This window comes from Anopheles darlingi, chromosome 3, assembly GCF_943734745.1.
Source record: "Anopheles darlingi chromosome 3, idAnoDarlMG_H_01, whole genome shotgun sequence".
NCBI classification, from domain to species: Eukaryota; Metazoa; Arthropoda; class Insecta; order Diptera; family Culicidae; genus Anopheles; species Anopheles darlingi.
The window spans coordinates 66,395,408-66,417,704 of NC_064875.1; the positions used below are offsets into that span (position 1 = coordinate 66,395,408).

The 22,297-nt window shown below is 51.6% G+C and overlaps 7 protein-coding genes across 8 annotated transcripts in view; 4 read left to right on the top strand and 3 right to left on the bottom strand.

Annotated features, from left to right (window-relative positions):
* LOC125955171 (uncharacterized) overlaps positions 1-21,237 on the top strand; it is a 26,255-nt gene extending 5,018 nt beyond the window's left edge. The window contains exons 3-7 of the mRNA XM_049686155.1: positions 17,134-19,047; positions 19,123-19,972; positions 20,056-20,218; positions 20,347-20,551; positions 20,620-21,237. Coding sequence (XP_049542112.1) covers positions 17,134-19,047; positions 19,123-19,972; positions 20,056-20,218; positions 20,347-20,551; positions 20,620-20,888 — 3,401 coding nt within the window. The 3' untranslated portion in view covers positions 20,889-21,237. The remainder of the gene's footprint in view (positions 1-17,133; positions 19,048-19,122; positions 19,973-20,055; positions 20,219-20,346; positions 20,552-20,619) is intronic.
* LOC125955187 (uncharacterized) lies at positions 7,558-8,564 on the top strand. Of its 2 annotated transcripts, none has more exons than XM_049686170.1 (2): positions 7,558-8,331; positions 8,470-8,564. In XM_049686170.1, the coding sequence occupies exons 1-2, from the start codon at positions 7,686-7,688 to the stop codon at positions 8,535-8,537; spliced, it is 714 nt and encodes a 237-aa protein (XP_049542127.1). In that variant the 5' UTR covers positions 7,558-7,685; the 3' UTR covers positions 8,538-8,564. The 2 variants fall into 2 exon arrangements, with proteins under 2 accessions (XP_049542127.1, XP_049542128.1); XM_049686171.1 differs by having other exon boundaries at positions 8,445-8,541.
* On the top strand, positions 8,512-9,704 carry LOC125955184 (reticulon-4 receptor-like 2). The gene has a single exon (XM_049686168.1). It carries the CDS (start codon positions 8,601-8,603, stop codon positions 9,681-9,683), a length of 1,083 nt encoding a protein of 360 aa, XP_049542125.1. The 5' UTR covers positions 8,512-8,600; the 3' UTR covers positions 9,684-9,704.
* On the bottom strand, positions 9,686-11,501 carry LOC125955178 (uncharacterized). The gene is made up of 2 exons (XM_049686162.1): positions 11,402-11,501; positions 9,686-11,323 (listed from the first exon to the last, which is right to left on the bottom strand). Exons 1-2 carry the CDS (start codon positions 11,413-11,415, stop codon positions 9,778-9,780), a joined length of 1,560 nt encoding a protein of 519 aa, XP_049542119.1. The 5' UTR covers positions 11,416-11,501; the 3' UTR covers positions 9,686-9,777.
* On the bottom strand, positions 11,588-13,305 carry LOC125955179 (uncharacterized). Its single transcript, XM_049686163.1, has 2 exons — positions 13,157-13,305; positions 11,588-13,084 (listed from the first exon to the last, which is right to left on the bottom strand). Exons 1-2 carry the CDS (start codon positions 13,195-13,197, stop codon positions 11,620-11,622), a joined length of 1,506 nt encoding a protein of 501 aa, XP_049542120.1. The 5' UTR covers positions 13,198-13,305; the 3' UTR covers positions 11,588-11,619.
* LOC125955177 (uncharacterized) lies at positions 13,340-15,095 on the top strand. The gene is made up of 2 exons (XM_049686160.1): positions 13,340-13,460; positions 13,553-15,095. Exons 1-2 carry the CDS (start codon positions 13,426-13,428, stop codon positions 15,084-15,086), a joined length of 1,569 nt encoding a protein of 522 aa, XP_049542117.1. The 5' UTR covers positions 13,340-13,425; the 3' UTR covers positions 15,087-15,095.
* LOC125955181 (leucine-rich repeat-containing protein 53-like) lies at positions 15,081-16,715 on the bottom strand. Its single transcript, XM_049686165.1, has 2 exons — positions 16,560-16,715; positions 15,081-16,482 (listed from the first exon to the last, which is right to left on the bottom strand). Exons 1-2 carry the CDS (start codon positions 16,589-16,591, stop codon positions 15,177-15,179), a joined length of 1,338 nt encoding a protein of 445 aa, XP_049542122.1. The 5' UTR covers positions 16,592-16,715; the 3' UTR covers positions 15,081-15,176.
* Positions 21,238-22,297: the final 1,060 nt, after the last annotated feature.

A 22,297-nucleotide genomic window follows, 5' to 3' on the forward strand; every position in this document is an offset into this window, starting at 1 on the left:
AGAACCATCAAACCATGTGACCACCTTCAGCCCTGCGTGTGCCTTTGCCTTTATGTTGTACCTCTGTGCTAGTGTTGGTGTATCCGCTTCTTTCTGTGCTCCAAGGTGCCGCGAAACGGCGCCAATGGTTTTGCGTAGGTTTCTTAGAATGCGGAACAGCATCATTTCGGCCTTGTTTTTGTTTTTTTTTTTTTGGAACCGACGACGATCGCAAACCATTGGTCCCGCCTTGAGTGCGTGTCCCAATATTGAAAGCAGAATGTGCGTTGTGTAGTGTCTGCCCTGGCGTGTGCGCGTGTGTTGGTGTGTCGGCATCGGCGGCCTATGAAAAAAGGGGGTTGCATTCGATTATGATCGTTTTGATGGTGAAGCATGGGGTTTACTGTTCAGAGACCGACCAACCAACCGACCAACCGATCCGTGAAGCGGAACGCCGTACCCCAGCTCAAAGCGTGCTGGAAGGCACAACGGCGAGACCAGGGAGCCCAACCACTCGGGGTGGGGTGGCTGGACTAACTCGAATGCAGCACTCGCTCGTGCATCGCATTACCTAATCCTCGTCGCGTGTGCTGATCAGGATCAGGATTAGGTCGTCTGGTGGTTGGCTGTTTGTCACACACACAGAAAAAAAAACTGGTCGGAAACGGGTCATCATCATCATCATCCTCAACGCCATCATCCTCCGTATGCAATGCATCGTAGGCTCCACGCCGCCATCGTTTGCAATCGATCGTTTCAATCCGCAATCCGAACGATCACTTTGTGCTTACGAAATGAAACGTCGAAAAGTAATAATAATTCGTGATGTGTGACGACGTGATGGCGTCGACGATGCGCGTTGCAAGCGTTGTGAAAACTGCATCAAACGAAGCACTTTGTGGTCGCCATTGGTCATGGTGCAGCAGCAGTGGCGTGCCGAAAAAGCGACATTGTAGCGTGCACGAGCACGCAGAAGCAACAGCCCAAACCAGTACGTTTGCCAAACTCCATTAAACTCCTCGTGTGCCTCGACAAGTTTGACTTTATGTTTCGTAAACAAACATTAGTGTTTATTGTAAACAACGGGCGCAGCATCGCAGTTCAGTGGGTGTGGTGATTGGTTTCTAGAGGATCATTAACTTACTCCGTGCTAATTGCCGTTGACGCACACACGATCAGCTCTTTCCTACAAGAGATAAGGGAACATTTGCCAGTGGATTGGCTTCTGGCCGTTGTGTTAAAGAACCATGAGATCATACGCTGGAGTAATGTAACCCACTCCACTCGGACCAACTGGCCAACGAACTCGCCTTCTGGTGGCCCATGGACGCCAAGGTCGTCGTCATCGTCGTCATCATTGTCGCGACCGCACTATGACGGCATCTGGTGGGGTTCCCTTCCTTTCCCTTCCTCTCTAACGGGCCATCTGGGGTTGGGTTGGTGACCAATTAGCGACTGGTCGGTACGCCCCTAAGTGAAGGTTTAGCCTTGCCTCGAGTGCCCGGGTATAAGTTATCACTTAACAACCAAACAACATCCTGTCCATGTTTATGGGTTACCCAAAAAAGGGGGACATCAAATGCATTCCGGATGCTGAGGGAGGTGGGTGGGCCGCATTGTGTCGGTCTATATTTGGTCCATTTCCCCCCAAAACAAAAAAAAATCCAAACCTGGCGACTCACGGTGATCTGATTGAGATTAAGTGCGGACACACACACAAATACACACGCAAAGTCGGATGTTGTGTCATGTTGGGAGCAATTAGCGATGCTGAGGAATAGGAAGGGGTAGCAGGGGTAGATTTCTTAAAACGCCCCCCAAAATTCGCCTGGAATGACTTGACCGTTCACGTCAAACGCACTTAATGAGAAGGAAGTGACGTACGGGCTACTTTCAGTCTCAAAGAATGTTTCTTTCTAATTACTCTTTGGCTTGATCATGGGCACAGCTGCTGTGTGTGTGCCATAAAACCTGTAGGGTCCCAGGAAGTGAACAGGAATGGTTGGCTTATACCGTGCTACCGAGTTAGTACCCGTGTGTTCGTGGACGAAAAACCGGCGACAACCATGCCGGCTAGCAACCGCCATGATCATTCTCGATCGTGTGCGCCAAGTCATGAACGAGCCGCTTATGCACAGCTCACTGTACACGGTGAGCAACGGTGGCGATGGTGACCCGTTAAGGCAAACGGGCGCAGAAACTCGAGAAACTTGTTCTGCATCGCGGCAGTACCCATGCGCACAAGGCACGTACTCACACACAGCTGCGGCTACATGATCGTCAGGCCTTTTGCCAGTGCGACTGAGATGGCCGTGGCTTGAGTGGAACCTTACCGCGCCGCCATTCGAACCGCACATAACATGACGATCATCTGCGGTCGTGCGGTGGGATTGAAAGGTCACCACATCGCTCCGCTTCGATCGCTGCTTCTGCGATCGACGATCTTTTCCGGCGACAATCTGCAGTAAGGTTGCCGGAGTAACGCGACTTTCAAACGCCAAAGACCGCCGTCGCTCAACCAAGACCGCATTCTCATCGCTCTCTCTGTAGAGGGTGGGACAGAGCATTTAGATGTCATTTGTCGAGCATTCCAAGCCCAGGAGACCAGACCTGATGGCTGTGCCAGCTTGCGCTGCAGCGTGCTTAATCAGGCGCAACAACAACGCGCCCTCTGGGGGAGGTCTAAAGGGTCAACCGGAGTCCACCATTTGCCTTTGATGGGTAGGAATTGCTCGGTTGAATGGCCATGCGGGAGATGGCCGCTCCCAGACCGCGGACCGAAGCTCTACGATCTCCCTTGACCCTCGATCGATCGTTTGTATCTAAGGGGATCTCAAGATCGCTCTGGAGTACCTCATTTCCTATCGTGGTCCCAGTTGGAGCAGTTCAAACTGGAATAGCGTTGTTTAACCTGCTGACGTAATAACGCGCCGAGGCCGCACGGCGAATACTGTTGGCTTAGCCGAATTGTGGCAACTATCTCCAGGTGTCTGTGTGTGTGTGTGTGTGTTTTTCTGTGGGCCGTATAAGGCCGTGTGCTGAATGAGTCTGACCATGAGTCATGCGTGACTATCTGGAGCAGGTTTCCTTACAGGGGGATGATCTCGGCCGGTCCGGAAAACCGGTTCCTGCGCCCTCTACACACAAGCCGTGCGTCAACAGCAAACGCTAAAAACCGTGCAAATGCGAGCAGTTTAAGAGGTTCTTAAGACAGACCCGGATTTTGGGTAGTTGAGTTTCGCTTGAATGGTGGTTGCGGCCAGCACAACAGCGCAGATCGCATATCCCCGGATGGTGATGCTTGTTTGTAATAAGCACCTTGGTGTTTGTGCTCACCGGTATTCGCGCCGCGTCGATGCCAAAGTCGATGGCTCTGGGGTGACTGATGGCCTTTTCGTGTTCCGTCGTGGCTTGCAAGGTTAAGCTCGACTCAGGGAGCGGAGATTACCGTGCGCGATCTTTGACGCGGTTTTGATTTTATTTTAATTGACTCCAGCATCATCATCATCATCATCGGGGCTGGGGTGCCTTCCCATAGTGGCAACAGCAGCCGTAGCCATCAAAAATGGTTGATTATTTGTTTGGGAAAGGAAGCACCACGGGAGGTGCAATCAGCGGTTGCAACGCTACAAACCGGAACAGGCATAATGCTCAGAATCTGCCACACTATGGTGCGTGCGAAGGTTTCTCGATTGACAAAACAATAGACACTACGGTGCAAGGACACAGCGCCACTGGCAGAGCTGTGCTCGAAGGTGCAAGTGTATGTATTACGCGCTTCTCGTGATCTTAGCTTCGCGATCAGCCATCTCTGGTTCGAAGTTCGAAAAAGAAAGATCGAGAAGGATCTAGAGATAAAGAAGCTGGCGCCGAGTTTACTTCAGTGCGATCTTCGCCATTCACAACAGCATCGATCGATCGATCGATCTGCAAAGCTAAAGGAAATGATTGGCCACCACACCTCGCGCGCGGTCCGCGTTTATCAATCAATATTCCAATTTTTGCTCTCCAATCGATTCGATTATCCAATTCCGAGTGTTCCGCGTGTTTCTCATCTCGGCATATAAAATCAATCAATGGCCCCCGTCCCCGGCGCCGGCACTCCCCAAGACAATCCGATTAATTACCGAGTTTTCGTGGTTGGTCCCGTTCGTGGTGGGCCAATTAGCGGAAGCTGATCGGGCTTTCGCGCACGCATCGAAACAGCATACCGAAGAGTGCATTCTGCTGCTACTGCTTCTGCTACTGGCTACTCCATGGACTCTCTACTGGAGCCACAGCCGTAGCCGTAGACCGGCAGCATCATGTAACTGGACCTGCTCCCCCCCGCCACCACCACTCCAACAATTGGCCACTTTGGGGAAGCATTAGCTTGGCACAGGCTTTTCCAGCATTTTTTTTTTGCTTCTTTGTTTTCGTTTTTTTTTTTTGTGCCCAGTCAAATGGTTCGTAATCAACCATTTTCCGATTGCAACAACCGTCCGAACCGGCAAACGAACGAACGAACGAAGCATCGCGGCGCCATTTCACCCTCTTTCTCGCGCCCTTTTCTTTGGGCGCGTACAAATCATCTATTGCGCAAGCATCGGTCTCCTCACGCGCCGGCGTATTAGGAGGGCTAAAGAAGAAGAGAGAATGCGCGTTTGTGTGCGACTGAGTAGTAGTTGCGTGTTTGCATGAGAAAATGCCTGGTTGGTTAGCGGCAGCCCCGGTAGACCCTAACCGGCCCAACCAAACCTTAGCCCTGTCATCAGTGCATTATGCCCGCGGTCCTAGGCAGGTCTCTAGCACTGCATTCCGGAGTGCACACCACCGATTGTTTGTTAAACGCGAACGCGTAACGCCCACAACCCGTGTGTGTGTGTGGCCTTTCTTTATGATATCATCTATGGGATTCCGTGGCGAGAACTCGCGCACCAGGTTCCAATAGCCAGTCTAGAGCAGCAGCAGCAGCAGCAGCAACAGCTGCTCGAACAAACGAGCACCACCACCACCACCAGCACACTGCACACAAAGACGACATCAGAGAAGGAATGATCGAATGATCACGAACCGACGAAAGTGAGAACTCGTTGTACTACACCCCTCCCCCGTCCTCTCGCCCTTCGTCTTGGTGTCTTGTGTGATCGTGATATGCAAATCCGCGCGATCGCACAGCCCTTGTACCTGGCCGTTTGTAGATATGTGGCGGCGTTGACGTTGACCTTGGGTGGTAGTGTACGCACTATAGACACTACACGTCGTTGTCAATCGCTCATTGCACAATAGCTTGGCTGGACCATTTGTGGGTGACCAGAGGCCACTCGCGCTAATAGTCTCATGACAATGATCGTGCTGATGATGATGATGATGATGATGTGATTGTGATTGTGATGGTGTACAAGAGCAGACCCGCGGCCCAAAGTTAGTGGAGCGAGTGATTAGCGTTGATCCGTGCAGGAGATATGATGAGCTAGCAGTTGCCCAGTTCTATTGTCCACTCGGTTGTCACCGTCGGTGCCCTCGCTCCACTGCGCTGCGCTCCATCCATCCAGCACCCCTGGTTGGTCAGGTGATCATATCATGCGGCCTAGTAACCCTTTTAGTGGCGATCTCTCGCTCTCTAATGCTAAATAGTTAGACCTAAAGCGGAGCGTGAATAGGGTGCTGCTACAGGTGCTGCTTCATTTTAAAACTGTTTGATTAAGCAAAGCTGACCCCTCCTTCAACGCCAGTTAGGTTGATAAGATGCTGCACCCAGATGCTTCCAGTTGCTTGCGAAGCCACTAAACCCCATTCCACAAACTCTTGCCAGTAGGGGGTCACACATTCTTCTGCCCACCGTAATCGTGACCGGTGCTGGGTGGGCCGTTGAAACAATTCCTCTTCAACACAAAGACCTCAGTGTAGCATAAAAACCAACAGACAGAAAAAAAATAAATAGGAAAAACATGCCAGACCCCTCGCCCACTCTGTGGGTGGACAACCTCCAGTTAATTAAGAAATGGCGCCTGACGGTTTGAAACAGCAACTGAACAGCGCGTACCACCTCGTCGGCACCTCCGTTTTTTAATCGGAAAAATTCAAATCTCCTCTAAGCACCTTACGGCGCTACTGCGGCGTTCACTTGTGTTCGCGTTCGCGGAGGTCGCGAAATGAAGTGAAACGTGAACGCTTTAAAACAAAAAATGAAAATTTCCAAATCACTTTTGCCGTCGTCGTGGGGCCTTCCTTTAACGCGGAGTTGCGTAGCCCCCTCCCTCCCCCGCTCTTTGTTGGCACCGACCTTCGGCCACTGGCTCTGGCGCGCTAGAGAAATAGAAAACTGTTTTCATAATTGACGAATTGAATACAAACGCTTGTTGGGGTGGGGTGTAGGTGAGACGGAAGCTCACCAACCAACTACTGGTTACTGCTCAGATGAGGTCGAGTAGTAGAAGGTAGTAGATAGCTGCTGTAGCAGTACTTCCTCTAATAGAAGCTCTTCTTGCAAAGATGGCTTCGAATTCGCGCATCTTAAAGATGATCCGATGTTTGGTTCCCCGGATATTGACATTTACAGTGAGTCCAGCGAATCCAGTTCTCTTTTAAGAGCACTCTTGTGACCCTCTGCTTTGCTGCTCTGACTGTAACTGCGGCGTCTAATCAGCGCGATTGATAGGCATTAAATCGAAAACAGTGAGACCACCGGTACCGGGCCACCGTTTGGACATGGCATTACGCAACGGCGGACGGACTGCTGGTTCGCCAATCCGGATGCAAACCGAAACCGATAATTTCCCATTCGGTTGCGGTGGGACCGATGCTGGTTTTTCGTTTCTTGTTTGTCGTTGCTACCGAAACCGTCGATCGGTGGCGATGGCCGGTGGACACTAATTAAGAGTTCTGTTGTAGTTTTGTTTTTTTTTTTGCGTGGTGCACCGCGGTGAAACGAAGCGAAAGCAATGGCGGCCTAGCCTGCTTGGTTCCTTTTCACCGGATACGGACGGCAGGCCACGGTGGTAAAATTCAGAACATGTTTGCCTTGTCCCTTGTTCCGATACTTTATTGCAAATCGACAGTAAAATGGTTATGCTCCCGCTTTATGGATACCTGCGAGCGCGCTTGCACAGTTTCCCAAATTTATGGCCAACACCCTGGCCCTATTTAGCTAGTGGTTGGCAAAATGATTGGCCGTCGGTTTTGGCCACTACAGTGAAAGTGCGTTCGGTCCCCCATCCATTTATGACGCTTGTTCGGTTCGGTAGTGAAAATGGTAGTAAAACGTGCTGAGTAGCTTCCGAATCCGGCAACAGAAGGGGACCAATATTGGATGGATGCATTCACCGTGTCGAGCATATTCAATGAGCGATGTCCACTTGCGATTCCAAATGCAACTAGAAGAGATGATTGTGTGTTTTAATAATTGGTTCATATAATTGGTTATCGATTGGCGCCTCCATGCAGCGCCTATCTTCTTCTTCATGATCAATTTTGTACATCCAGATGGAGGTTTCTTGGAGAGAATAGCGAGGAAGCTCTCATTCGAGAATTTAATCTACCATAAAAAAGGCGTAGCATTCGATTACATCGTAGTAACCTTTGTCTATTATGCAACAGATCAGGTGAAAAAATCCAAGAACACCTAGAAAAGTTTCCAAGTGAATGTGCGTTTGAGAAGACCTCACCAACATAAAGTGTGTCCGCAGTGTAGTCTCTGGGTGTGTTGACAATGTAAAGGCTCACCAATGCCATCCCCGAACAACGGTCACTATGAGCAACCATCGTACGCCGGTGCCAAGTTGCGCACCAGGATGGCACTAGGATACGTGAATGCACTGCCCCCGTTGGTACCAGTACCGGCACCGGCACCGGCTCCTTCCACCACCGTCGGTACCGTGCCCCGTAAAAGGCGTCCCCGTGCCGTGGGTGAAGTGTTTGTGTCTTCCACCTCCTCGGTGTATCTGTTCGATCGTAGTGACCCTGCGCCAGCACCCTCGGAGGAGGAGGAGCAACGTAGTGATGATCCGGGAACCGGTATCAACTCCAAGAAAAATCCCCTGGATCCAGTGTATGAGAACTTTGTGTCACCGGACAGCTGCACCGCACTGTCCAAGTCTCCGGCGCACCTGGGCTCGCTGTGTGTGGTCCGTGTCCGACAACCGGATCCGGATCGGCCGGTTCGAGATTCGCTCACCAAAGAGGGGCCACCCGCCAGTGAGCCAAGGCCACCGGTGGTACCACCGAGAAGAAAACACACGGCAAAGTCAGCTGGTGTGCAGCAACAACAACCTGTGATAGCGATCGAGCGCGATAGTGGCCAGGCACCGATGAAGGAAGAAGAAGCGGTCGAAGGTGATCAGTTCGAGCAGCAGTCGATTTCCGCTTTTCTTGGTGAGTGTCACTCGTCATTTGTGTCGTCTGTCCTTATCTGTTCGTTCGTGTGAGCGTGCCCAGCAAGCCTTGCAAGTGGTATATTCTCCTCTACCTTCTATAACTTAACCTAGTTGCCCTTGGAACAATGTTCAACAGCTGATAACCGCAGTAGTAGCAGCCTCCCGTTGTCGGTATCAGTCGCTGATCGGATGCGGTTGTGGTAGTAGTGATTTTGTGATTAGAAGTGCAGCGCATCGTTCTAGTCTTTTCGCAAGGACATTCGCATAATGGAATTGTTCCGCGTAGTTTTCAGTTTAGCTTGCTTAATCGTTTCTCCAGTGGTTGCTTCGTTCAGCTGCATCGAATCAGCCAAAGGCTACTGTGTGGTGGAACATGTCACCGAACCGTACGATAGCTTTCCGGGCGACCAAACGGCTATCTGGATTCGCAATAGTACCCTTCCGAGGATCAATCGAACTCTCTTCGAGCGGCTTCCCAACGTTGAGAATCTCATGATCCATCGGTTGCAGATCGAGCAGCTAACGCTCGATGGCTGCCCAGCGCTTGATACGTTGTTCGCCAGCTACAATGCGATCGAACGGGTTGACGTCATCACCGAGGGACTCCCGTTGCGTCAGTTGCATCTGTACCAGAATCGACTCACCGACATCGAAAGCCTGCAGAAGTTGACCTCCCTCGAGCAGCTCTATTTGCACGAAAATCTACTGGAAACGCTGCATTTCGAAGTGTTTGTACCGCTCGAGCAGCTCAAGATTCTTACTCTGCAGCGCAATCGATTGAAGCGGATCGTAACCAGCATGGCCAGCGGTGCTCCGCTAGTGATGCCTCGGTTGGAGCAGCTGTTCCTGCAGTTCAATCTGCTGCCATACCTCGATACGGGTCTTTGGCGCATGGAGCGACTTCGAGTGCTCGATCTAAGCCACAATCAGCTCGGCTACTTGTTAACGTTTCTCGAAGAGTTACCGGCACTGCGATCGCTCGAGTTACATCACAATCCCTGGAATTGTGGCTGGCTGTACGGAATGCTGGAGCGGGTGAAGGCCCGAGCCATCGTCGTTACTGGCGACACGGCAGACTGTGCACCAGAAGAGGAATCGGTGATACTGGTCGATCAAACGTGCTGCCGTGAGAACGCTTCAACGCCCGATCCCGTACTGCTGCTCGTTAGCCGTACTGCGATCGTAGACGAGCTGCAGCATCGGGTACGCGACGCAAAGAAGCAGATCGAGCTGCTCGAGGAGGCACAGCGGAAGCAGCGTCATCAGTTTCAAGAGCTAGCAGGAAGACTGGCGAGTCTCGAGACGTTATGTACGGGTGCTGCAGTCAAAAGTCAAGTGCCAAAAAAATAATATACAGTAAAACCGACGAAATGGTCTCTAGAACTTTATTCAACCCCAACAAAACAAAATCTTCCTGATACCTAAATAGATGCTCTTCACTTGTTTATGCTATACCACGAGTCGCTAGTGGTTTCGATGGATTACGATCGATCAGGTCGAAAGCCATCTTTACCGTTGCCTCCAGGTCTGTAGCACGCTGTTCCAGCAGCTTGTTTTCCAGCTCGAACTGCAAGATCTTACCATTTACCACTGCCAGTCGCTCACCCAGCCTTTGAATGCGGTTCTCGCGCATTTCCGTACTCCCGGCGTACTCGCGAATACCTCGGCGTAGCTTTTCGATAGCTGCCTTAATTCGCTTAACGCTTCCCGTTGCCGTCTGCTGACGGATTGTATCGAGTGATGGTTCCGGTTGAATGATAAGCTGGTACAGATCGTTCAACGATCGGCGAAGCTCCGTCATCGAGCGAGTAACACCGACCGAAAGGCGATCCATTCGCTCCACCTCACGTGCTACGTTCGATTGAAGATGCTTCAAGGTGTGCTCGAGTCCATCCTGGGCCTGATTCGTTCGATCGAGACGACTCCGGAATACACGATCTTCATCAACGAGGGCTTCCGATTCCTTAACGGTCTGCACATCGTGCGCGTATTGGAGCAGTTCATACTGGCGCTGCAATCCAGCCAGCTGCTCCCACCGAGTTCCGAATACATCCGTCGAGTAGTCGAGTTCGGCGTGCTCGTAACAGCAGATACCTTGCAGTTCCTTCATCGACGATTCGGCGCACCGACCCAGGGGTTCACGATCAACGATCGCGATCGCTTCGCTGGTGAGATGCAGTTGCACTTTACTCAACCACTCACAGTTCCAATCGTTTCGAGCATATCGCAGCTCCTTCAGTGCCCCCAAGCTGTCCAGACCTCCGGCGAGTAGGTATAGGTTGTTGCCGGACAGATCGAGCGACGCTAGTGACCCGAACTCCCAGCCGGTCGTGTTGAGGGTGAGCAGCTGGTTGTCGGCAAGGGACAGATGCATTAACTTGAGCAGCGCTATACCGGCATGGTCAGATGAGCCACCAAACTCGACCTTTATCAGTCGGTTAGAGGCAAGCGATAGGCTTTGTAGGTGGGTTAAACCCACGAAATCCTCTAGCTTCACCTGCTCCAGAAGGTTGTTATCGAGCGAGAGAAGCTTCAAACGATTGAATCTGCTACCGAGCGGCGGTACGGATTTCAGAAGGCCACCGTTCAGCACCAGTGAGGTTAGCTCGTACTCACCACCGAGTTTCGCACCTGTACCATCGTCGAACTCGAGCGTTTCGATGCTGTTGTTGTACGCTGACAGATGCTTCAAGCTACGCCAAATAAGCAGGGTCCGAACGCCCATTCCTATCAGGCTAAGGTCTTCTACCCTTGGGAGCTTTTTGGCGAGTTCGGTTTCAAAGTGCGGAATGTGTCCATGCTCCATCGTAACAGCGGCATGGTTGGAGCTGAATGTGACGTTCTGCAAATGTTCCGCGGTTGGTAGCGTAACGCCGTTCAGTAGACACGATGGTGTTTCCTTGCCTTCCAATACTTTCGATGGTAGACAGTCGTAGTGTATGGCTGCAGCACTTCCCACAATCAAAATAAGCAACCAGACGTGCACATCACTGAAAGAGAAATTAAATGAATTTAACAAGCGATACAGAACGGGGCCACATGATCTCACACGAGGAATTGAGACCTACCGAAAGGAATCCATTTCTTGCTGTGTGCTGCTGGTGCGTTGGTATCATCTGCCTATCACCACCTAGCGAGCTGACGGATGAACTACAACTGAGCAGTGCCGATGTGCTTCTGGGGAGGGGCTTTTTTTATCAGCGTGTTACTATCAGCGGAATGATCGCGATCGTTCGGTTGAGAGATCGTAAACAGTGAACAACGAAATAGACAACATCCTTTTTTTTTATTGCTTCAAACTATCAAACTTCGATTTCATATACAAATGCAGCTCACTCAGCTGATTAGCTAAGGCCTTAAACTTAAGCGCACCTCGTTGCACGGCAGTTCGGAACTCGTGCTTGATCAGCTTTGTCGTCAAGGAGAGCTGCAGATACTCGGTTTGGGATTTCGCTTGCAGCGGCTTGATTTCGTCCTTCAAAGTCTGAAGCTCGCGCCGTATTTCCTCCAAATGTGTGGTACAGTTAAGATCGGGAGCCTCAATCTGTTTCTGGGGTTTACACTTTTTCTCCTTGGTCGAAGCGGCTTCGGTAACAGGTTCTTCCGCCGATGGGTTCGTGGCAGTTTCATCTTTTTCTTCAGCTTCTGCCTGGTCCTTTGGGGTACCAGTGGTCACTTGCCCACTCTCGGGTTGTCTCTCGTTACTGTCATCTGATCCTTCGGACTCAGAATACTCCTCTTCGTTGGAGCGCAAGATGGTTAGCCTGGTTTCATTAAGCTTTGCCTCGAATTCGGCTTCGATTTCTGCAAGTCGCTCTAGCAAGCTAGTGTTCGTGTTGTTGTAGCGCTGCTCGAGCTCCGTGAACTTGGCCAGCTCCCCGAACAGCTCACCTTCGGATGGGACCACTTCCTCCTTGCAGCAGATGGTGCTATTACTGATACCCTGACAGTCGCTGTCCCCGTCGACTATCTTGGCGAAGTTCGTCTGCAGTACCGTGAGCAGTGCATCGAGCGGTTCGCAGTGCCAATTATTGTTCGATAGGGATACCTCTCTCAAATCGACGAACCGTGTCATGTTTTCTGTCACGTGCGTTAGATTGTTGAATGCCAGCTGCAACGTGGCCAGCGATTCGAATGCCCAGTGCCTCTCATCCAGCTCGGTCAGAGTGTTGTTCCGCAGGTCGAGCGTGGTCAGAGCGGGCAGCTCTAGCGGGTCAATCGTTGTGGCCAGGTGGTTAAGACGATTGCCGGCGAGCAACAGTTTCTCTAGCTGGAGCATCTGGGAAAAGCACGCCATGTCCAACTTGGACAGTTGGTTGTTCTCAAGGTGTAGCTCCTTGAGTGCCTTGAACTGGCACAGAACCCCGGCATCCGTGAGCTCGTTATTGCTGAGCTTCAGTATCTCCAACCGAGACGGTTTCTGTTCTTCGATCGGATCGGTGTGAATCGTCTTGATCCGATTGCCCTCAGCCACCACCTGTACGAAATCCCTGTTAATGCATAGCTCCTGTAGCTGCGTGTGGCCGATTGTGACTTTCTGGAACGATTGAAAGGCTTTGCAGTGTTCCATCTTTAGCGCCGTTATCTGACCAGTCTTAATGGAAAGACTCCGTTTGTTCTCTACATTGGTCAGTGTTAGGTTTTCCTTCGGATTCGTAAACACCATTCCACTGATGAAACAAACGGAGCTTGTGGAAGTACAAGCGAAGTTGACGCCGGTTTTAGCGCCATCACGCATTCCCTCCAGAGTGCTGGAAATGGTAAAAAAAAGGGTAATGCCACAACATGCACCACACACGCCTTCCACAGCATCCTTGACGTACCTGCACAATGCGCAGAGTAGCAAAACGGTCACCCGATGCATCCTTCTGTTCACGATGAGTGTCAATAACGAACTACTGCTGCGATTTTCGATTCCGCGATAGTAGGGTCGCTAGAAATCCGCTTGGCAACATGTTACTTATCAGCTGAGTTGATAATCATGCGATAGAGGTGTACCCCGTTAATGATCGTTTGTGGCCAATAGTTTCGTTCAATCTGTGTTCAGCGTTGCGCGGAGAAGGAACAGTGAGTGTGGAACCCGCATGGAAAAATGGCATCGGAAAAGATCATGCGTAGTGTGTATGCGTGAGTATTCTGCTAGAGCAGCTATCTGCTTCCTGTGTGCTCCTGCTGACCATTAAAAGGTGAATTGTGTGTGTGTGTCTTTGATTTCCTAGAGTCGGTATTGTGCTGCTGTTCATATCGCCCAAGAGCGATGCGCGGGAGTTCCGGTGCTACTCGCGTCTCGCGGACTGCCAGCTGAGTGAGGTGGTGCTGGAGACGGAATCGGCAATAGCCGATGCTCGCTTTAGCTCCATTCCACGCTCACTGACCGTAGAGACAGGCCGGATACCATTCGTCACGAAGAGTCTCTTCAACAAATGGTCGGAAGTGAACGACATAACGCTTAATGCGCTTAGCATTAGGAGTTTGTACCTGCACCCCGGACTCATGCATGTCACCGCGAAGCACAATGCCATCGATACGCTACTGCTTGATAGCAACGCGACCGAGTATGGTCTCCGTACGTTGCAGTTGTCGTACAATGCACTCACAGAGCTACCGTCTTTGCTGGATCGTTTTGTGCAGCTGCGTGTCCTTGAGCTGGACCACAACAAGCTCTCGACGGTCGACCTGACGAAGCTTGGCAAGCTGAGCGAACTGCGGATGCTCTCGCTGGCCCATAATCAGCTCACGGCGCTGGTTCCGGAGCATGCGACCCTTCGAATGATGAAGCTCCGCACGATGTCACTGGCCGGCAATCAGCTGGTTACGCTCGATGTGCAATCCTGGGAGATGGACTCGTTAGTCGAGCTGAACCTTACGGCGAACAACCTGAACTGGCTCGACGGTCAGCTCGGTCAGTTTCCGGTGCTTAAGAAACTCGAATTGGCCCGAAACCATTTGAGTTGCGATTGGTTCGTGGTGCAGCACCTGTACCCCGAGCCAAACCTGGAATCGCTCCCCTTCACACTGGATGTCGATGAGCCGGGTCAGTGTGAGCATGGCAGTATGATGCGGATTGGGCAGCACTGTTGCGCCACGACGAAGCTTCCGGGTGGTTCGATCGATCCGTACGAAGATAAATGGTCCGAGATCGGGGAGCTGGAACGTAAGATCCAGAAGCTAAACCGAACCATGCACCAGGGTTCCAGCGAACGAAAGCAGCTACTGGAGAGCAAGTACACCGATCTGTCCCAACGATTGGAACAGCTGCTCGAGAAGCACGCAACAGTTAATGAAGCGCTGCAAAAGATGGAGACGAAAGTCAATGCCATCAGCGAAGATGAGCTGGCCACGCTGGAGCGTGAACTGAACGAAAAGATGGAGTCGATCCGGATCAGTGTCGAAGAGAAGTGGAACAGTACGTTGCTGAATCGCACCGCAGATGGCACGAGATCGTCCAGCAATTGGACGCTACAGGCTACGACGGCGTTGGAAAGTGAAATCAGTAGTTTTCGGGCGCAACTGGAAAAGAGCTTGCGACAGTTCAATCAGTACACCGAAAAGGCGTATCGGCAAGAGGCTCTGCTAGACAAGCAATCTACCGCTATCGATACCGTGCAGGAAAAGGTGGAGAACGTTCTGCAGCTTCACAACGCACTGCAAGACCGTATCAAGAAGGAGTTGGAGCCGAAGGTCGACGTGGTACTTGGTTTTCTCAGTGATATCGCAGAAGACAGTGATGAAGCAAAGTATCGCTCTCCTTAAAACTTTATTAAAGATCTAGACAACAGCTACGCTACACAGGTGTAATATTTTCCTTAATTATTTCTCTTCTATTCTTCTATCATATTTTCCTTAATTGCGTTCCATGATCTGCTTGTCGAAGCTGTACCGCAACTCGCTCACCTGCGCCAACAGTTTATCGGTTTCGATCGTTTGGTTTAAGAGTTTGTTCTTCATTTCGATCATGAAATGGCCCAAGCGTTTCTCCAGCTGATCGCGCATGTGCTCATCCTTCTCCAGCGATATGAGCTGCTTCTTCAAATCTTCCAAATCCTCGCTTAGCTGCTTCACCTGCAGTACGGTGACAGGTTTATTGACCTGCAGTTCAGCCATCAAGCCCACTAGCATGTTCTGCAGTTTCGTATGTAGCACCTTCAGTCGCTCGTTCCAGCTCCGAACGAACTCATCATGTACTGCCGTGAGCTTCTCAGATTGCTGCCGCGCTTGACGAATTTCCTGCACAAACAGCTCACCGCTGGCGGTGGTGGGAGCGTCAACATTACTAGACGATATGGTGAACTTACAGCAAATCCCGGCTACCTTCTCGGACGCACATTCGGTGTTTGGTCCGACGTCTAGCTTAATGCTAGTTTCGCTATCCGGTTTCAGCACGCTACCCAGAGCTCGATCGAGCCAACTGCAACTCCAATCATTCTCTCCTAGAGCGAGTTGCTCCAGGCTAAAGAACTGCTCAAAATCGATGATATCCGGCAGCTCCACCAACCGATTGTTGTTCAGCAGTAGCTCCTTGAGTGAAGGCAGTTGCCAATTGGCCGTACCGAAACTAACCAGCTCATTACGAGCCAATGAAAAGTACTCCAACTCACCGAGCTCAAATGGTTTCAGGCTGGGGACAATCTGCTTTATCCTGTTACCAGCTAGCGAGAGTAGCCGTAGCTGGGTCATCCGTGAGAATGGTTCCAGCGCTAGCACGGTGATCTGATTATCGTCCAGCTTCAGCTCGACCATCCTCTCGAACGGTTGAAGCTGTGTGACGTTTGCAAACTGATTCTTTCTCATATCGAGCACCTTAAGACTGTAAGTGTCACTGCCTGTGATCGTGAGATTAACGATCCGATTCCCTCTCAGGTGCAGCTCTTCAAAGTGTCCACGCACGAAGACACTTTCCAGCCCGAGACCTTCGAGGCGCAGGATACGTAACTTCTCCATGTTGCTGCTCCGTGTGTTGGTTTCCGTCAGGGCTTTCACCTGTCCTGAAACCACATGTAGTTCGACCCGGTCGGTCAGGTCTGGAAGTAGGCTCGTGGGGCGACTGGTGTCCTCGTTAAGCACATTAATGGAGCATATTTTCCCTCGTGGTTTCACGCAAATTGCAGTGGACGAGAGAACGGTTGCCTCTAGTGTGCAGCAGCACATCCTAGCGAGATGTGGAAGTAATACTTTGTATTAGAATTTAGATTAGATGGGATCAGCAGCGGAAGTTTAGACACTTACAGCAGGATGTATATAGCTAGTCTCATTGCCATTCGCTCACTATGCGCCTGCTCTACAACACTGTCGCCACTGGACTGAGTTGCAATCGCGGGGGGGAGTGTATTCCGAATCTGATCTCGTCCTTATCAGCGAATACTGCCTTGAGCATATCGCCGAAGGTTCAACCGAAGCAGTATCTGGGGGGAGGGCTTCACTTGGGACTATGTCCAAGACAAGTCTCCAACAATTGTATTGTCATCTCCATTCCTGCTATTTTTATTTAATTAAGAATCTTGTTGTTGTAATCCACCTAGAACTCATCGAGTACCACGTTTAGTGTGTTCGTTATGAATCGGAAGCGGTTGGCTTTGGTCCACGCATCAATGCTGATCTTTTCCCTTATCACAAGTTATACACTTCGTATGTTTAGAGTTTTGCCTTACTCTTAAGTAAACTACCGGACCGGACTAACGGTGACGCTCCAGGAGACTTTGTTGCACTGTGCATTATATGGAACCCGATAACCCCTTGCACTATCAGCTGTAATCTAATCTCTCGCTCACCTTCTTCGTTTTATTTTGCCGATTCATTTCAGACGATTCCGACCATCACTATGAATCACTGTACTCGATCGGATCGAACGATCGATTTGGCCGGAAGGGCAGCGAACGCGAGTCATCCGCCAGGATGGCTCCCGGCCTGTCCACTACAGAGAACGTCGCTGAGACCACTGGAAGCTTCCAGCAACATCGTGGCCCGTCCGGGCACGAGCCCACGCTGCCACTGAATGATGATGAGTTCGATTCGTTCGATAGCGACGACAGTGAGGAGGATGGCGATGAGGAAGAGGAAGATGAGCGAAACCGGAACCGCACCGACAGTGGTGTGGACATCCGGAATGCAAAGCTACCAGATCCACCGCCCTCGAACAACCAAGTGTACGTGCTAGTCCAGAAGATCAAAAACCTCGGTACGCTGTCCAAGTCCGAGATCGCCAAGGGCTTCAATAAGTTTTCCAAAAAGAACAAACCCGGTAAGGGAGGCGGCGGTAGTACAGCGACCGGTGGCGGTGGCCCTGTGGGTGATGCTAGTGCCACCTACGAGAACGCCATTCTGCCACCGAAACCCACGAAAGCCAGCCAAAGCAAGCAGTCGCAGCAGTCGTCCAAGTCTTCCTTTCGTCTAGCGCTCCCTTTAGGCGGAACCGAGCGGGCTCCAAAACCACCGCCCGAAGATTACGTCAATACCGCATTCCCAACAACGGTGGCAGCTCCTCCTGTCAGCAGTGGTGTGCCCCCCACGCTATCCTCATCGCTATCGGTATCTTCCTCATTATGTTCGCCCAACTCGTCAGGTAGTGTGATGACACATTCCGCCAGTGCACTACTGCTTCAACCTCCTGCACCTTCAGCAACCTCCGGAGGTTTCCGGAGTACCAGCGAATCCAGCAACGTCAGCAGCAGTGTTCCGGTTGATCAGGCGACACGCAAAAAATCCAAAAGTACCAAATCGTTGCGCTCGAAGTTGCGCAAAAGTCTCGTTGCCGATTCGACGTCCCTTAACATTGGCAGCTCGTTCAATGGATCCCGAAGTACGTTCTACGTGACGACCTGTGGGGCGGCCGATGTGGACTCGGGCATTTTCAACGGTCTACATAGCTCGTCCGGAACACTCGCTCCCATCAGCACCAGCACCACGGTTTCGCCTTCCTCTCCATCACCATCATCGGTGGATGATCGACGGAAGTCGATCGCCGGGACTGGTACCACAGCTGGTGGTGGTGGCCCAACGATACGACCAACCATTCCACCACCACCACCTCCATCGACCGGTGGCGATGGTAATCGGCGCAGTTCCGGCCTCTCGACGGTCTCGGGTGCGGCCAGCACCAAGTCAACGCGTAAGCTCGGTGCCACCTCCTGGTATGCCGAGTGTGGTGTCTTTATGCAATCCAACGTCGCGACCGCACGGTCACCGTCACTGTTGAAGGACGACGCTAGTGCAGGTGGGGGAGCCTCACCGGTAGATCACCGTGGACCAGCAGCCGGGTCGGCTTCGTGGTACGCCGAGATTTATCAAACGAGCGGATCATCGGTGGCCAGTTCGAGCGAAAGCTCCGGTGTTTCGACGGGTGGTGAGGGAGGTCCCGGTGATGACCATTCTCATTCGATGTTCGTCAACGAACCGCTGTACCAGATCTACAATGCGGCTAAGCTGGAATCGATTACACGCGACATCGATGCCGAGATCAGTGGTCAAACGGAGGCCGAACTGTATGATGATGGGTACGAGAAGATATCGGATCGTGGCCAGGCGGACGAGGATGCGGGACACGTTGGTGGAGGATCCGGTGGTAGCTCAATCTACGGAGACGACCACCGGACCATCTCTGACCACACTTTCCGCAAACCATCTCGCCCGACCGCACTCGAGCTGATTGAACCACACGTTGGCAAGCTGCGAACGCTCTGGTGCGAGATACCGGAAGTGCGCAACTCGGAAATACTTGGTAAGTAGCCGTTTTACCGAACTTTGAATTGAAAACCAAACTGTTTGACTTACACTTCGCTTTTCAACTCGACAGCCACACTGACACCGACGGAGAAGCGGCTGCAGGAGGCCAAGTTCGAGATACTTACCTCGGAAGCATCGTACCTGAAGTCACTGAATCTACTGCGGACGCACTTCGTCAACCATCCGGCGTTCCGGGACGTGCGCATACTCAGTTCGTCCGAGCGCAAGACGCTCTTCTCCTCCATCATCCCGGTGCAGGAGTGCTCGGATCGGTTGCTATGCGATCTCGAGAACTGCTGGCAGGATAATATCATGCTGCTCGGGCTAAGCCACAGCATCTACAAGCACGCCGAGAAGCACTTCCACGTGTACGTCTCGTACTGTGAGCATCAGGCCAAGATCGACCGGACGCTCAAGGCACTGCGAGCCAATAAGCCCGAGTTTGCGAAGACGCTTACCGTGCTCGAGTCCGATCCGGTGTGCTGCAGCCTTAGCCTTTCCTCGTTCCTGATGCTACCGATGCAGCGCATCACCCGGATGCGGCTACTGCTCGATGCCGTTCTGCAGCGCTGCCGGTCGGATGATGATGAGTTCGATAGCTGGGAGAAAACGTTCGTCCTGATTAACCGTATCCTGACTCGGTGCAACGATGCCGCACACCGGAGCGAACAGTTGTACGAGATGGAACGGTTATCGCGCCAGATCGAGTTTCCAACGCACATCCGACCGCTACCGATCGTACCGTGCGGTATTGGGGCGGCACCGAGCAGTATGCACCGCAGCCTGGAGAAACGGGGTGAACTGGTGCACCTGCTGTGGCGTGGCGATGATGCCAAGCTGACGTTCGGCAAGAAGTTCTCCAAAAGCAACGTGTACGCGTTCCTGTTCACCGATCTGCTCGTGCTGACCAAGAAGAAAAGGTAACGGATCCGACAGTAGTAGTGCTGATGCAACTACTGTTGGTCTCTTGGACACTCTTTCTTACCTATAATTCTCTTTTTAGCGATGAAAGCTACCTGGTGGTCGACTACTGTCAACGGGCACTGCTCGCGGTGAGCTCGGGAGACGTCGTGCCAGGATTACCGGCCAAGGAGATGCAGGCCCTAGGCAAGAACCTCATCATCATGACGTTGCTGGAGAACCACGAGGGCAAAACGATCGAAATGGTAATAAGAGAGTTCATTTCAATGGCTACTACGCTCCAAGTGCGCGTGCTTTCATCTGCAGCTCGACTAATCATTGGTTGCTTGGTTTTTCTTTTTATTGTTTTCATGCTCAACATCGGCCTCTACAGATTCTAAGCTGCCCCACGGAGACGGAACGCGAACGGTGGCTGATGGTGGCGGAACCGCCGGCTTCGGAAAACCCCGACGAGAAAATCTACGAACAGTGGGACTGTCCGCAGGTGATAGCGGTTCATCCGTACCGGGCCCTCCAACCAGACGAGCTCGATCTCGACATCAAGGATGTGGTGAACGTGCATCGCAAAATGGCCGACGGTACGTACTTGGGCGGGGTAGTTGATAGTTGGTAGCCTGTTTAACGAGAGTTCAAATTTTTACTACAGGTTGGTACGAGGGTGAGCGCATCCGGGATGGTGCCGTCGGTTGGTTCCCGAGCAACTACACCAAGGAAATCCCGTCGGCGCACATTCGGGCAAAGCACATCAAGCAGCGGCACATGCTGCTGACCTACACCTCGAAGTACATCGATACGGCCAGCAAAGGCCAATCGCAGCACCAGCAGCAGCAACAGCAGCACTATTATCACCATCACCAGCACCATAGTCATCCCCTGAATGCTCATCAGCATGTGCAGAGTCAGGGCAAAAAGTGATCGCTACAGTAGTACTGGGTTCCTATCTCAGCAACACTGTTTTGAATAGTACTAGTAATAGTAGAAGTAGCAATAACAGTACTAGTATCAACGAGGCAGCATTTTACTGAACACCGGTATAGCGATAAGGAAAAGGCAGAAGATGTTTAGTAGACGGGAGTGAATCAGCAGAGTAATAGTAGCGTTAAGTAAGGTGCGTGCAAATAGAGGTACGGTAGCCTTACCACTAGTTAGGCAGTTGCATGTTTAAGTTTCCCATCCCATAAGTAGGTTTTGAATTCCAAATAATGCCAAGTTTTGTTCTATTTCATTGTTATTTGAATTGAAGTAAAGTTGAAAATTGAATTACAGAAAACACTATGCCTAAAAAGGGAAATGTTTGATCCAATACACAGAAACACACTGATGACGACTGAAGAGTCACTTGTAACGCGTAAACCCATAACAAACGGGTCGGATTGGTGCAGTTGTAATCTGTAGCCAGCATATGTGTAACGATCTTTACCACGCGCGAAAAACGGGTCTGCAGATTACCGTTGAGCAGCATGGTTCGTAGTTTCGGACACTCCCAATCCCGAAAATCCACCTCCGTTAGCCGGTTATGGCCAAGTGCCACGTACTCCAGCTTCGATAGATGCACCGTCACACCGACCGCGAACTGCGGCTGCAGCTAATTGTCGGAAACGGTGAGCTTTTGTAGGTTGGTTGTACGGTTCAAACACACTACCATCCAGATGTGTCAGGTTGTTCTCCTGCACCGTACAGTGCGGTCAGTGCAAACGCCACGGTTCGTTTGGGTCACCGCGTGTGCACGATACGATCAAGCTGGTTTTTATCGAGCTGAATTTGCGCTCGTTGCGAGATAGTTGCGCTGATGAGGGAAATGGAACAGTGAGGCGAGGACACATCGCTAACGGCGGAAGCAAGGAACAGAAGCAGCAGTGACAGGTACGGGCGTTCGTCGCTACCAGCACTCATGGCGCTATGTGGTGGAGCTAGTTAAAAGCTCATTACAATCCGCCCTGATACCAGAAAATTCGGTTGCTCCCGTAAACATCGGTAACACGCACTGCCCCGTTGCGGTCCATCTCCATTAGAGCCAGGTCATCGAAACAGACTGACCGATCCGGAATCGGTTCTCGCAGAACCCGTGCCACCCGTGCTCGCGTGCCTCGAAAATCGGGAAAAAGTCGTGGGAAATCAAATAGCGGCCAGGTTCACATACTCCACGAGACTGGCACGCGCAAACCCCTGTCCTGTGCTAGGGACAACTAAACCACCTCCTGAGGGGGGTTGTGCTCGTGCTCACCGAGTACCGCCGAGGAGTGCGCTGCCCCCTTGTTGCCATTAGCGGGTGTTATTGTGCCGGGTCAGGTTCCTCTGATCCCTGAGGATTCGTTCGGATAGAA

Coding starts and splice junctions, on each gene's coding strand:
- LOC125955187 (XM_049686170.1), top strand. CDS start 7,686: ATGCCATCCCCGAACAACGGTCACTATGAGCAACCATCGTACGCCGGT. Junction 8,332..8,469: donor GTCGATTTCCGCTTTTCTTG/GTGAGTGTCACT, acceptor AATGTTCAACAG/CTGATAACCGCAGTAGTAGC.
- LOC125955184 (XM_049686168.1), top strand. CDS start 8,601: ATGGAATTGTTCCGCGTAGTTTTCAGTTTAGCTTGCTTAATCGTTTCT.
- LOC125955179 (XM_049686163.1), bottom strand. CDS start 13,197: ATGCATCGGGTGACCGTTTTGCTACTCTGCGCATTGTGCAG. Junction 13,085..13,156: donor CTACTCTGCGCATTGTGCAG/GTACGTCAAGGA, acceptor TACCATTTCCAG/CACTCTGGAGGGAATGCGTG.
- LOC125955177 (XM_049686160.1), top strand. CDS start 13,426: ATGGCATCGGAAAAGATCATGCGTAGTGTGTATGC. Junction 13,461..13,552: donor ATCATGCGTAGTGTGTATGC/GTGAGTATTCTG, acceptor TTGATTTCCTAG/AGTCGGTATTGTGCTGCTGT.
- LOC125955181 (XM_049686165.1), bottom strand. CDS start 16,591: ATGGCAATGAGACTAGCTATATACATCCTGCT. Junction 16,483..16,559: donor CTAGCTATATACATCCTGCT/GTAAGTGTCTAA, acceptor ACATCTCGCTAG/GATGTGCTGCTGCACACTAG.